Genomic DNA, 13383 nt, shown 5'->3' on the forward strand with positions numbered 1-13383 from the left:
ATAGCCCATTATAGTATTACAGTCTATGGGATTTTTCCATTACCCGTTTTAACCCGTCATAGCCCATTATAGTATTACAGTCTATGGGATTTTTCCATTACTCGTTTTAACCCGTCATAGTCCATTATAGTATTACAGTCTATGGGATTTTTCCATTACCCGTTTTAACCCGTCATAGCCCATTATAGTATTACAGTCTATGGGATTTTTACATTACCCGTTTTAACCCGTCATAGCCCATTATAGTATTACAGTCTATGGGATTTTTCCATTACCCGTTTTAACCCGTCATAGCCCATTATAGTATTACAGTCTATGGGATTTTTCCATTACCCGTTTTAACCCATCATAGCCCGTTATAGTATTACAGTCTATGGGATTTTTACATTACCCGTTTTAACCCGTCATAGCCCATTATAGTATTACAGTCTATGGGATTTTTCCATTACCCGTTTTAACCCGTCATAGCCCATTATAGTATTACAGTCTATGGGATTTTTCCATTACTCGTTTTAACCCGTCATAGCCCATTATAGTATTACAGTCTATGGGATTTTTCCATTACCCGTTTTAACCCGTCATAGCCCATTATAGTATTACAGTCTATGGGATTTTTCCATTACCCGTTTTAACCCGTCATAGCCCATTATAGTATTACAGTCTATGGGATTTTTCCATTACCCGTTTTAACCCGTCATAGCCCATTATAGTATTACAGTCTATGGGATTTTTCCATTACCCGTTTTAACCCGTCATAGCCCGTTATAGTATTACAGTCTATGGGATTTTTACATTACCCGTTTTAACCCGTCATAGCCCATTATAGTATTACAGTCTATGGGATTTTTACATTACCCGTTTTAACCCGTCATAGCCCATTATAGTATTACAGTCTATGGGATTTTTCCATTACCCGTTTTAACCCGTCATAGCCCATTATAGTATTACAGTCTATGGGATTTTTCCATTACCCGTTTTAACCCGTCATAGCCCGTTATAGTATTACAGTCTATGGGATTTTTACATTACCCGTTTTAACCCGTCATAGCCCATTATAGTATTACAGTCTATGGGATTTTTACATAACCCGTTTTAACCCGTCATAGCCCATTATAGTATTACAGTCTATGGGATTTTTCCATTACTCGTTTTAACCCGTCATAGCCCATTATAGTATTACAGTCTATGGGATTTTTACATAACCCGTTTTAACCCGTCATAGCCCATTATAGTATTACAGTCTATGGGATTTTTACATAACCCGTTTTAACCCGTCATAGCCCATTATAGTATTACAGTCTATGGGATTTTTCCATTACCCGTTTTAACCCGTCATAGTCCATTATAGTATTACAGTCTATGGGATTTTTACATAACCCGTTTTAACCCGTCATAGCCCATTATAGTATTACAGTCTATGGGATTTTTCCATTACTCGTTTTAACCCGTCATAGCCCATTATAGTATTACAGTCTATGGGATTTTTCCATTACTCGTTTTAACCCGTCATAGCCCATTATAGTATTACAGTCTATGGGATTTTTCCATTACTCGTTTTAACCCGTCATAGCCCATTATAGTATTACAGTCTATGGGATTTTTACATTACCCGTTTTAACCCGTCATAGCCCATTATAGTATTACAGTCTATGGGATTTTTACATAACCCGTTTTAACCCGTCATAGCCCATTATAGTATTACAGTCTATGGGATTTTTCCATTACCCGTTTTAACCCGTCATAGCCCATTATAGTATTACAGTCTATGGGATTTTTCCATTACCCGTTTTAACCCGTCATAGCCCATTATAGTATTACAGTCTATGGGATTTTTACATTACCCGTTTTAACCCGTCATAGTCCATTATAGTATTACAGTCTATGGGATTTTTACATTACCCGTTTTAACCCGTCATAGTCCATTATAGTATTACAGTCTATGGGATTTTTACATTACCCGTTTTAACCCGTCATAGCCCATTATAGTATTACAGTCTATGGGATTTTTACATTACCCGTTTTAACCCGTCATAGCCCGTCATGGAGGGAGGAAGAGCATGCACTATTTCTCTTGTTACTTTCTCCTATCACAAAATAATGTCCGTTATTAAAGGGGTACACCACTGGAAGAAACATTTTTTTTAAATGAACTGGTGCAAAAAAGTTAAAAAGATTTGTAAATTACTTCTAATAAAAAAAAATCTTAATCCTTACAGTACTTATCAGCTGCTGTTCTGATCCACAGGAAGTTCTTCTTTTTTTGAATTTCCTTTCTGCCTGACCACAATGCTCTCTGCTGACACCTCTGTCCATGCCTAGAACTGTCCAGAGCAGGAGAGGTTCACCATGAGGATTTTCTCCTGCTCTGGACAGTTCCCAAAATGAACAGAGGTGTCAGCAGAGAACACTTGTGGTCAGGCAGAAAAGAAATTCAAAAGGAAAAGAACTTCCCGTGGATCATACATCAGCTGATAAGTACTGGAAGCATTAAAATGTTTTAATAGAAGTAATTTACAAATCTGTTTAACTTTCTGGCACCAGTTGATAAAAAAAAAAATGTTTTCCAGTGGAGTACCCCTTTAATAGCGGGCTATGACGGGTTAAAACGGGTAATGTAAAAGTCCCATAGACTATAATGGGCTTTCGTAACGGCCTTTTTTAATGGTTTTGTTAACGGGTCATTATAACGGATCTTTAAAAAGGCGAATTCTGTAGTGTGAAAGCGACTTTAGGCCAGGACGATCAGTGATTAGGGTTCCCCCTGGGTTCTACTCGTCCTGCAGGTACCAGGGACCCCACATGGCAGGGCCGAACTGGCCATAGGGCATAACTGATATTTTCCCAATGGGCTTGTCCGTCTCCCTGCCTTCCCAAATACTCTGAAGATGCAGCCTGAGGCTGCTGCCTTAAAGGGGTACTCCACTGGAAAACATTTTTTTTTTAATCATCTGGTGCCAGAAAGTTAAACAGATTTGTAAATTACAACAACAGTGAGAAATGACACAGACGGACGACTCGCCCGTTCAGCAATATTCTTCTTTATTCGGTGCTGGCAGTATGAGATTACAGCAGGTACAGGGGGGTCTGTCAGCAGGAACGCAGGGCTGTGGAGTGCTACGACCGTATCGCTTCAGACTCAAGCTTCTTCCGGCCTCCTACAGGTGCTCCACGTCCTGCTGTGATTTAAAACCAGGTATGTGGGAGGGGGGAGGGGCCTTCACCTAGACAGAAAATCACCTTCGTGCTAAAACAATGTTAAAAACATTCTAAGCGAATTTACAAAAATGGGCTGAACTCTGCCCTATCATTGAGTCCCGCTGGTCCTAGGGCTCCAGTTCTTAATATCCAGCGTGTTTCCATTTGTATAAGGATATTTACTCTATCTCCTCCTTCTTTCGGGGGGGGGGGGGGGGGGGGATGCGCTGGATGCCAAAGAATTTAAGAGCCCTTGGATCATTCTCATGCTCTTCTTTCATATGTTTCATTAATTTCGGGACCCCTTTCCCCGATCTTAAGGAATAGATGTGTTCTCTGTATCTGGTAGACAATTGTCTTTTCGTTTTCCCGATATAAAATAAGGCACAGGGACACATTAATCCGTACACTACATATGTGCTTTTACATGTTATGACAGTGATGTCCTTTCCTCCTAGGCTTATAGAGCTCACTTTCATATTTTGGGAACAATGTGATCACTGACCACAGGCGTAATTGCCTGGGGGAAGTGAATCGGTTATCCAGTCCTTACTATTTCTCAGTGCGTTTTCCGTGCGTTTTTTGATTTTTTTGATGTTGTCGCTAATCGTGATGTTTTTTCAAAAAGTGATCAAAGGTCTATTTTTGGCTACTGTTTTTAGATCTTCATCTTGTTCTGATATTTTCCAATTATTATGTATTAGTTATTATACTATTCAAAGGTGTATTAGCAAATGAATCAGTGAATCTTTTATCTTCTACGTCATTTATGATGGATGTTTTCTGTTTATAAACAATTCATCTCTCTTCTTCTTTTCTGCCTTCTCACAATCTTGCTGTATGAGTTTTCAGGATATCCTCTTTTTCTCAGCCTATCTTTTAATTCTTCTGCCTGTCTTTGATATTTATGGTCATGTGTATTAATTCGTTTCAACCTGAGGAATTGGCTGTACAGCAGACCCTTTTACATGTTGGGGATGGGAGCTTTTGAAATGTAGCAAGGTGTTTCTCGCTATCTTCTTTCTGAAACCTGTCACTGATACTGTATTGCCTTCAATATTTAATTCTGTATCTAGAAATTCTAATTTTTTGTTTCCATACACTGCCGTAAAAAGCATATGGCAGGTATTAACATGGTTTAGATGTTGTACAAATTCATGAAACACTTCTTCTGTGTTATTCCACACTACTATGATGTCGTCTACGTAACGCTTAAAAAAGCGCACGTATGGTAAATAGGGGATGTATTGATCCTCGAATGCAGCCAGAAAAAGTGTAGCGAATGTACAGGAAACCGGCGTCCCCATCGCGGTACCACTGGGATTCATATTTGAGGGTGTTATTAGTTAGTACAAAGTTTAGGGCGTCACATACTAAATTAATAAAATGGTTGGTTTTACCTGTTTTCATCAGGAAGTAACGAATGGTCTGTATACCCGTATCCAAAGGGATACGAGTATATAGACTTTCTACATCGATACTTCCTAATGTGTCATTGGACTGAATGTGAAAAGATTGGATGGAGGTGATCAGATGGGTGGTGTCTTTTAGGTATGTCCTAGTGTTATCCAGCAATGGGCGCAATAACCAATCAAGGTATTGGGACATGTATTCTGTACTGGACCCAATGCCCGCTATAATGGGGCGACCAGGTGGTTGGCATAATGTTTTGTGTACTTTTGGTATTATATACCACTTGGCGGGTTTAGGGGCAATTGGAAGTAATTTTTCTGTTGTTGTTTTTTTTTTGCTCAAGATATTTTTATCTACCGTATTTTTCGCCGTATAAGACGCACTTTTTCTTCCCCAAAACTGGGGGGGAAAAGTAGGTGCGTCTTATACGGCGAATACACCCCTATCGCGGCGGTCCCTGCGGCCATCAACGGCCGGGACCCGTGGCTAATACAGGACATCAGCGATCGCGGTGATGCCCTGTATTAACCCTTCAGACGCAGTGATCAAAGCTGACCGCCGCGTATGAAGGGAAAGTGACACTAAATTGGCTGTTCAGTCGGGCTGTTCGGGACCGCCGCGATTTCACCGCGGCGGTCCCGAACAGCCCGACTGAATAGCCGGGTTAGTGCTTACAGGACACCGGGAGGGACCTTACCTTCCTCCTCGGTGTCTTCTCCGTTCAGGGATCCCCTGTATGGCCGGCGCTCTCCTTCCTCGTTATGACATTGTCGCATACGTGCATCGGCGTGCGTAACGACGTGATGGCGGCGACGGAGAGCGAGGATACCCGGCCGGCAGCAGAGACGTTCCGGAGCGACGGCGACAGCGATAGAGCGACATCCAGGGCAGCGGTGACAAGTCCGGAGCGGCGGGGACACGTGAGTATTACCTCCTATGCAGTGATCTTCAATCTGCGGACCTCCAGATGTTGCAAAACTACAACTCCCAGCATGCCCGGACAGCCAACGGCTGTCCGGGCATGCTGGGAGTTGTAGTTTTGCAACATCTGAAGATCCGCAGGTTGAAGACCACTATTGGGTTCAAAATCTTAATTTTTTTAGATTTTGCACCTATAAATTGGGTGCATCTTATACGCCGGTGCGTCCTATTGGACGAAAAATACGGTACTTGGATTCTAAGGAATGTTTTTAATGCACTAATGGTTTTAGGTGTTGGGTCCCCTTTTAATTTTACATATGCAGTCTCATTGCCAAGCTGTTTTAAAGGGGTACTCCGGTGAAAACCTTTTTTCTTTTAAATCAACTGGTGGCAGAAAGTTAAACATATTTGTAAATTACTTCTATCAAAAAAATCTTAATCCTTCCTGTACTTATTAGCTGCTGAATACTACAGAGGAAATTCCTTTCTTTTTGGAATGCTCTCTGATGACATCACGACCACAGTCCTCTCTGCTGACGTTATTATAATAATAATAATAATAATAATGCTTTATTTATTGTTGTCCTTAGTGAGATTTGAACCCAAGTCTTCAGCACTGCAAGGCAGCAGTGCTAACCACTGAGCCACCATGCTGCCCTTAGCATACATCTGCTGTGTACGGTTGCTAAAATGGACAGAGATGTCAGCAGAGAGCACCGTGCTCGTGATGTCATCAGTGTTCCAAAAAGAAAGCAATTTCCTCTGTAGCATTCAGCAGCTAATAAGTACTGGAAGGATTAAGATTTTTTAATAGAAGTCATTTACAAATATGTTTAACTTTCTGCCACCAGTTGATTTAAAAGAAAAAAGGTTTTCACCGGAGTACCCCTTTAATGCCTCTTTTTTATAGTCTTCGGTATACATGACTTCTATTGAGCCGCCTTTATCGGCTCTCGTAATAGTTGTGTCTTCCCTGGATGCGATTTTCTCTATTGCTGTTAGAGATATTATTTTCTGCCTTGGGGTAGATGATACTTTTAACTCCATGTGTGACGGCTTTTCTAAACAGCTCGAGGGGGCTCCCTGGGCCAATAGGAGGGGAGAATAGAGATGGATTGGCTCCTGTGAAGATAGAATTAGGCTGGGTCCACACTACGTTTTGTCCCATACGGGAGCGCATACGGCAGGGGGGAGCTAAAAGCTCGCGCTCCCGTATGTGACCGTATGCGCTCCCGTATGTCATTCATTTCAATGAGCCGGCCGGAGTGAAACGTTCGGTCCGGTCGGCTCATTTTTGCGCCGTATGCGCTTTTACAACCGGACCTAAAACCGTGGTTGACCGGACGGAACGTTTCACTCCGGTCGGCTCATTGAAATGAATGACATACGGGAGCGCATACGGTCACATACAGGAGCGCGAGCTTTTAGCTCCCCCCTGCCGTATGCGCTCCCGTATGGGACAAAACGTAGTGTGGACCCAGCCTTAGACAAACTCTCTACAGGTCCCTGTTCACATTCTAAATGACTCCAAATCTGTATATTTGTTATATCTTGTGTGGTTAGTTGTGGGTTGGGAATAAATCCCAAAGGACCTATACAACATTGTTTTTCTCCCTCTAGTGCTTCTTTATTATTTTTATTAGGTTTATTGCTAAAAACTTATGCAGATTTATTTTTCTTATGCCCTTTTATATGTCAATTTCGAAATCTTCCTCTCGGAAGTTTTCTAAGATACCAAAGTTCAGGCCTTTGGATAAGGCTCCTATAGTGGTGGCGTCCAATGTCTCTGAGGTCAGATTGACTACATTGTCCTCCTCTTCTATGTCTTGCCCCAGGTCACGACCCTTTTCTTGGGGGCCGGTGCGTTTTTTCTCTGCCTCCTTCTCCTCTTGGCTCTTCTTGTAGTTTTCCTAAAGGGACTTTTGTTTCCGTTTTTTGAGTGCTACCGGCTCCGCCTATTTGTTCATTTGGTGCAGAATCTGAGTCTGAAGTCCAAAAATCAAGAAATCTGAAAAAAAAAGAAGAGATGACTTGTTAATTACCAAACAGAAAACATCCATCATAAATGACGTAGAAGATAAAAGATTCACCGCTTCATTTGCTAATACACCTTTGAATAGTATAATAACTAATACATAATAATTGGAAAATATTAGAACAAGATGAAGATCTAAAAACAGTAGCCAAAAATAGACCATTAATCACTTTTAGAAAAAATAACACGATTAGCGACAACATCAAAAAAATCAAAAAACGCACGGAAAACGCACTGAGAAATAGTAAGGACTGGATAACCAATTCCCTTCCCCCAGGCAATTACGCCTGTGGTCAGTGATCACATTGTTCCCAAAATATGAAAGTGAGCTCTATAAACCTAGGAGGAAAGGACATCACTGTCATAACATGTAAAAGCACATATGTAGTGTACGGATTAATGTGTTCCGGTGCCCGATTTTACATCGGGAAAACGAAAAGACAATTGTCTACCAGATACAGAGAACATATTTATTCCTTAAAATCAGGGAAAGGAGTTCCGAAATTAATGAAACATATGAAAGAAGAACATGAGAATGATCCAAGGACTCTTAAATTCTTTGGTATAAAGCGCATCCCCCCCCCCCCCCCCCCCCCCGAAAGAAGGAGGTGATAGCGAAAATATCCTTATACAAATGGAAACTCGCTGGATATTAAGAACCGGAGCCCTAGGACCAGCGGGACTCAATGATAGGGCAGAGTTCAGCCCATTTTTGTAAATTCGCACAGAATGTTTTTAACATTGTTTTAGCACGAAGGTGATTTTCTGTCTAGGTGAAGGCCCCTCCCCCTCCCCACATACCTGGTTTTAAATCACAGCAGGACGTGGAGCTCCTGTAGGAGGCTGGAAGAAGCTTGAGTCTGAAGCGATACGATCGTTGCACTCCACAGCCCTGCGTCCCTGCTGACAGACCCCCCTGTACCTGCTGTAATCTCATACTGCCAGCACCGAATAAAGAAGAATATTGCTGAACGGGCGAGACTTCTGTCTGTCATTTCTCACTGTTGTTGCATTATAGTAGTTATATTCTTGTATATAGGAGCAGTATTATAGTAGTTATATTCTTGTATATAGGAGCAGTATTATAGTAGTTATATTCTTGTATATAGGAGCAGTATTATAGTAGTTATATTCTTGTATATAGGAGCAGTATTATAGTAGTTATTGTCACGATGCCGGCTGGCAGGTAGTGGATCCTCTGTGCCAGAGAGGGATTGGCGTGGACCGTGCTAGTGGACCGGTTCTAAGCCACTACTGGTTTTCACCAGAGCCCGCCGCAAAGCGGGATGGTCTTGCTGCGGCGGTAGTGACCAGGTCGTATCCACTAGCAACGGCTCACCTCTCTGGCTGCTGAAGATAGGCGCGGTACAAGGGAGTAGGCAAAAGCAAGGTCGGACGTAGCAGAAGGTCGGGGCAGGCAGCAAGGATCGTAGTCAGGGGCAACGGCAGAAGGTCTGGAAACACAGGCAAGGAACACACAAGGAACGCTTTCACTGGCACTAAGGCAACAAGATCCGGCAAGGGAGTGCAGGGGAAGTGAGGTGATATAGGGAAGTGCACAGGTGAACACACTAATTGGAACCACTGCGCCAATCAGCGGCGCAGTGGCCCTTTAAATCGCAGAGACCCGGCGCGCGCGCGCCCTAGGGAGCGGGGCCGCGCGCGCCGGGACAGAACAGACGGAGAGCGAGTCAGGTAGGGGAGCCGGGGTGCGCATCGCGAGCGGGCGCTACCCGCATCGCGAATCGCATCCCGGCTGGCAGCGGAATCGCAGCGCCCCGGGTCAGAGGACGTGACCGGAGCGCTGCCGCGGGGAGAGTGAAGCGAGCGCTCCGGGGAGGAGCGGGGACCCGGAGCGCTCGGCGTAACAGTACCCCCCCCCTTGGGTCTCCCCCTCTTCTTAGAGCCTGAGAACCTGAGGAGCAGACTTTTGTCTAGGATGTTGTCCTCAGGTTCCCAGGATCTCTCTTCAGGACCACAACCCTCCCAGTCCACTAAAAAAAAATTTTTCCCTCTGACCTTTTTGGCAGCTAAAATTTCTTTGACCGAGAAGATGTCCGAGGAGCCGGAAACAGGAGTGGGAGGAACAGATTTGGGAGAAAAACGGTTGAGGATGAGTGGTTTGAGAAGAGAGACGTGAAAGGCATTAGGGATACGAAGAGAGGGAGGAAGAAGAAGTTTATAAGAGACAGGATTAATTTGACACAAAATTTTGAAAGGACCAAGATAGCGTGGTCCCAACTTGTAGCTAGGGACACGGAAGCGGACATATTTAGCGGAGAGCCATACCTTGTCTCCAGGGGAAAAAACGGGGGGAGCTCTTCTTTTCTTATCCGCGAACTTCTTCATGCGTGATGAAGCCTGTAAGAGAGAATTTTGGGTCTCTCTCCATATGATGGAAAGGTCACGAGAAATTTCATCCACAGCGGGCAGACCAGAGGGCAAGGGAGTAGGGAGGGGGGGAAGAGGGTGACGGCCGTACACCACGAAAAATGGGGATTTGGAGGAAGACTCAGAGACCCTGAAGTTATACGAGAATTCGGCCCATGGGAGGAGATCTGCCCAGTCATCCTGGCGGGAGGAAACAAAATGTCGCAAATAATCACCCAAGATCTGGTTAATCCTTTCTACTTGTCCATTGGACTGGGGATGATATGCAGAAGAAAAATTTAATTTAATCTTGAGTTGTTTACAGAGAGCCCTCCAGAATTTAGACACGAATTGGACGCCTGTATCCGAGACAATCTGCGTAGGCAACCCGTGAAGACGAAAAATGTGTACAAAAAATTGTTTAGCCAACTGAGGCGCAGAAGGAAGACCAGGAAGAGGGATGAAATGTGCCATTTTGGAGAATCGATCAACGACCACCCAAATAACAGTGTTGCCACGGGAAGGGGGTAAATCAGTAATAAAATCCATACCAATCAGAGACCAAGGCTGTTCGGGGACAGGCAGAGGATGAAGAAAACCAGCGGGCTTCAGGCGAGGAGTCTTATCCCGGGCACAGATAGTGCAGGCTCGCACAAAGTCCACAACATCCGTCTCCAGAGTCGGCCACCAATAGAAGCGGGAGATGAGTTGCACAGATTTCTTGATACCCGCATGACCTGCGAGATGGGAGGAGTGACCCCATTTGAGGATTCCGAGGCGTTGGCGTGGAGAAACGAAGGTCTTTCCTGGAGGAGTCTGCCTGATGGAGGCAGGAGAAGTGGAGATCAGGCAGTCAGGTGGAATGATGTGTTGCGGAGAGAGTTCAACTTCTGAGGCATCCGAGGAACGAGAGAGAGCATCGGCCCTAATGTTCTTATCGGCAGGACGAAAGTGAATCTCAAAATTAAATCGGGCAAAGAACAGAGACCACCGGGCCTGGCGAGGATTCAGCCGTTGGGCAGACTGGAGGTAGGAGAGGTTCTTGTGGTCGGTGTAGATAATAACAGGAGAACTTGATCCCTCCAGCAGATGCCTCCATTCCTCAAGTGCTAATTTAATGGCTAGAAGCTCTCGATCCCCGATGGAGTAGTTCCTCTCCGCTGGAGAGAAGGTCCTAGAGAAAAAACCACAAGTGACAGCATGCCCGGAAGAATTTTTTTGTAGAAGAACAGCTCCAGCTCCCACTGAGGAGGCATCAACCTCCAATAGGAAGGGTTTGGAAGGGTCAGGTCTGGAGAGGACGGGAGCCGAAGAAAAGGCAGACTTGAGTCGTTTAAAGGCGTCTTCTGCTTGAGGAGGCCAGGACTTGGGATCAGCATTTTTTTTGGTTAAAGCCACGATAGGAGCCACAATGGTAGAAAAATGTGGAATAAATTGCCTGTAATAATTGGCGAACCCCAAAAAGCGTTGGTTAGCACGGAGTCCGGAGGGGCGTGGCCAATCTAAGACGGCAGAGAGTTTGTCTGGATCCATCTGTAGTCCCTGGCCAGAGACCAAATATCCTAGAAAAGGAAGAGATTGGCATTCAAACAGACATTTCTCAATTTTGGCATAGAGTTGGTTGTCACGAAGTCTCTGAAGAACCATACGGACATGCTGGCGGTGTTCTTCTAGATTGGCAGAAAAAATTAGGATATTGTTACGCCGAGCGCTCCGGGTCCCCGCTCCTCCCCGGAGCGCTCGCTACACTCCTCTCACTGCAGCGCTCCGGTCGGTTCCACGGACCCGGGGCGCTGCGATACCGCCTCTGGCCGGGATGCGATTCGCGATGCGGGTAGCGCCCGCTCGCGATGCGCACCCCGGCTCCCGTACCTGACTCGCTCTCCGTCAGTTCTGTCCCGGCGCGCGCGGCCCCGCTCCCTAGGGCGCGCGCGCGCCGGGTCTTTGCGATTTAAAGGGCCACTGCGCCGCTGATTGGCGCAGTGGTTCCAATTAGTGTTTACACCTGTGCACTTCCCTATATCACCTCACTTCCCCTTCACTCCCTCGCCGGATCTTGTTGCCTTAGTGCCAGTGAAAGCGTTTCCTTGTGTGTTCCTAGCCTGTGTTCCAGACCTCCTGCCGTTGCCCCTGACTACGATCCTTGCTGCCTGCCCCGACCTTCTGCTACGTCCGACCTTGCTTCTGTCTACTCCCTTGTACCGCGCCTATCTTCAGCAGCCAGAGAGGTTGAGCCGTTGCTAGGGGATACGACCTGGTCACTACCGCCGCAGCAAGACCATCCCGCTTTGCGGCGGGCTCTGGTGAAAACCAGTAGTGACTTAGAACCGATCCTCTAGCACGGTCCACGCCAATCCCTCTCTGGCACAGAGGATCCACTACCTGCCAGCCGGCATCGTGACAGTAGATCCGGCCATGGATCCCGCTGAAGTTCCTCTGCCAGTTGTCGCTGACCTCACCACGGTGGTCGCCCAGCAGTCACAACAGATTGCGCAACAAGGCCAACAGCTGTCTCAACTGACTGTTATGCTACAACAGTTACTACCACAGCTCCAGCAACCATCTCCTCCGCCAGCTCCTGTACCTCCTCCGCAGCGAGTGGCCGCTTCTGGACTACGACTATCCTTGCCGGATAAATTTGATGGGGACTCTAAGTTTTGCCGTGGCTTCCTTTCCCAATGTTCATTACACTTGGAGATGATGTCGGACCAGTTCCCCACTGAAAGGTCTAAGGTGGCTTTCGTAGTCAGCCTGCTGTCTGGAAAAGCCCTGGCTTGGGCCACACCGCTCTGGGACCGCAATGACCCCGTCACTGCCTCTGTACACTCCTTCTTCTCGGAAATTCGAAGTGTCTTTGAGGAACCTGCCCGAGCCTCTTCTGCTGAGACTGCCCTGTTGAACCTGGTCCAGGGTAATTCTTCCGTTGGCGAGTATGCCGTACAATTCCGTACTCTTGCTTCTGAATTATCCTGGAACAATGAGGCCCTCTGCGCGACCTTTAAAAAAGGCCTATCCAGCAACATTAAAGATGTTCTGGCCGCACGAGAAATGCCTGCTAATCTTCATGAACTTATTCACCTAGCCACTCGCATTGACATGCGTTTTTCCGAAAGGCGTCAGGAGCTCCGCCAAGATATGGACTCTGTTCGCACGAGGCGTTTCTTCTCCTCGGCTCCTCTCTCCTCTGGTTCCCTGCAATCTGTTCCTGTGCCTCCCGCCGTGGAGGCTATGCAGGTCGACCGGTCTCGCCTGACATCTCAAGAGAGGACACGACGCCGCATGGAGAACCTCTGCCTGTACTGTGCTAGTACCGAACACTTCCTGAGGGATTGTCCTATCCGCCCTCCCCGCCTGGAAAGACGTACCCTGACTCCGCACAAAGGTGAGACAATCCTTGATGTCCACTCTGCTTCTCCACGTCTTACTGTGCCTGTGCGGATGTCTGCCTC

General features: G+C 45.9%; 2 protein-coding genes across 2 annotated transcripts in view; one reads left to right on the forward strand and one right to left on the reverse strand.

Annotated features, from left to right (window-relative positions):
• The window catches only part of LOC130358146 (olfactory receptor 52M1-like), a 69489-nt gene that overhangs the window by 17753 nt on the left and 38353 nt on the right, over positions 1-13383 (forward strand). The gene's annotated exons all lie outside the window — the stretch shown is intronic.
• Positions 7485-13383, reverse strand: part of LOC130358139 (uncharacterized) — a 28355-nt gene continuing 22456 nt past the window's right edge. The window contains exon 3 of the mRNA XM_056560967.1: positions 7485-7537. Coding sequence (XP_056416942.1) covers positions 7485-7537 — 53 coding nt within the window. The remainder of the gene's footprint in view (positions 7538-13383) is intronic.

This window comes from Hyla sarda, chromosome 2, assembly GCF_029499605.1.
Source record: "Hyla sarda isolate aHylSar1 chromosome 2, aHylSar1.hap1, whole genome shotgun sequence".
In the NCBI taxonomy this organism is placed as follows: Eukaryota; Metazoa; Chordata; class Amphibia; order Anura; family Hylidae; genus Hyla; species Hyla sarda.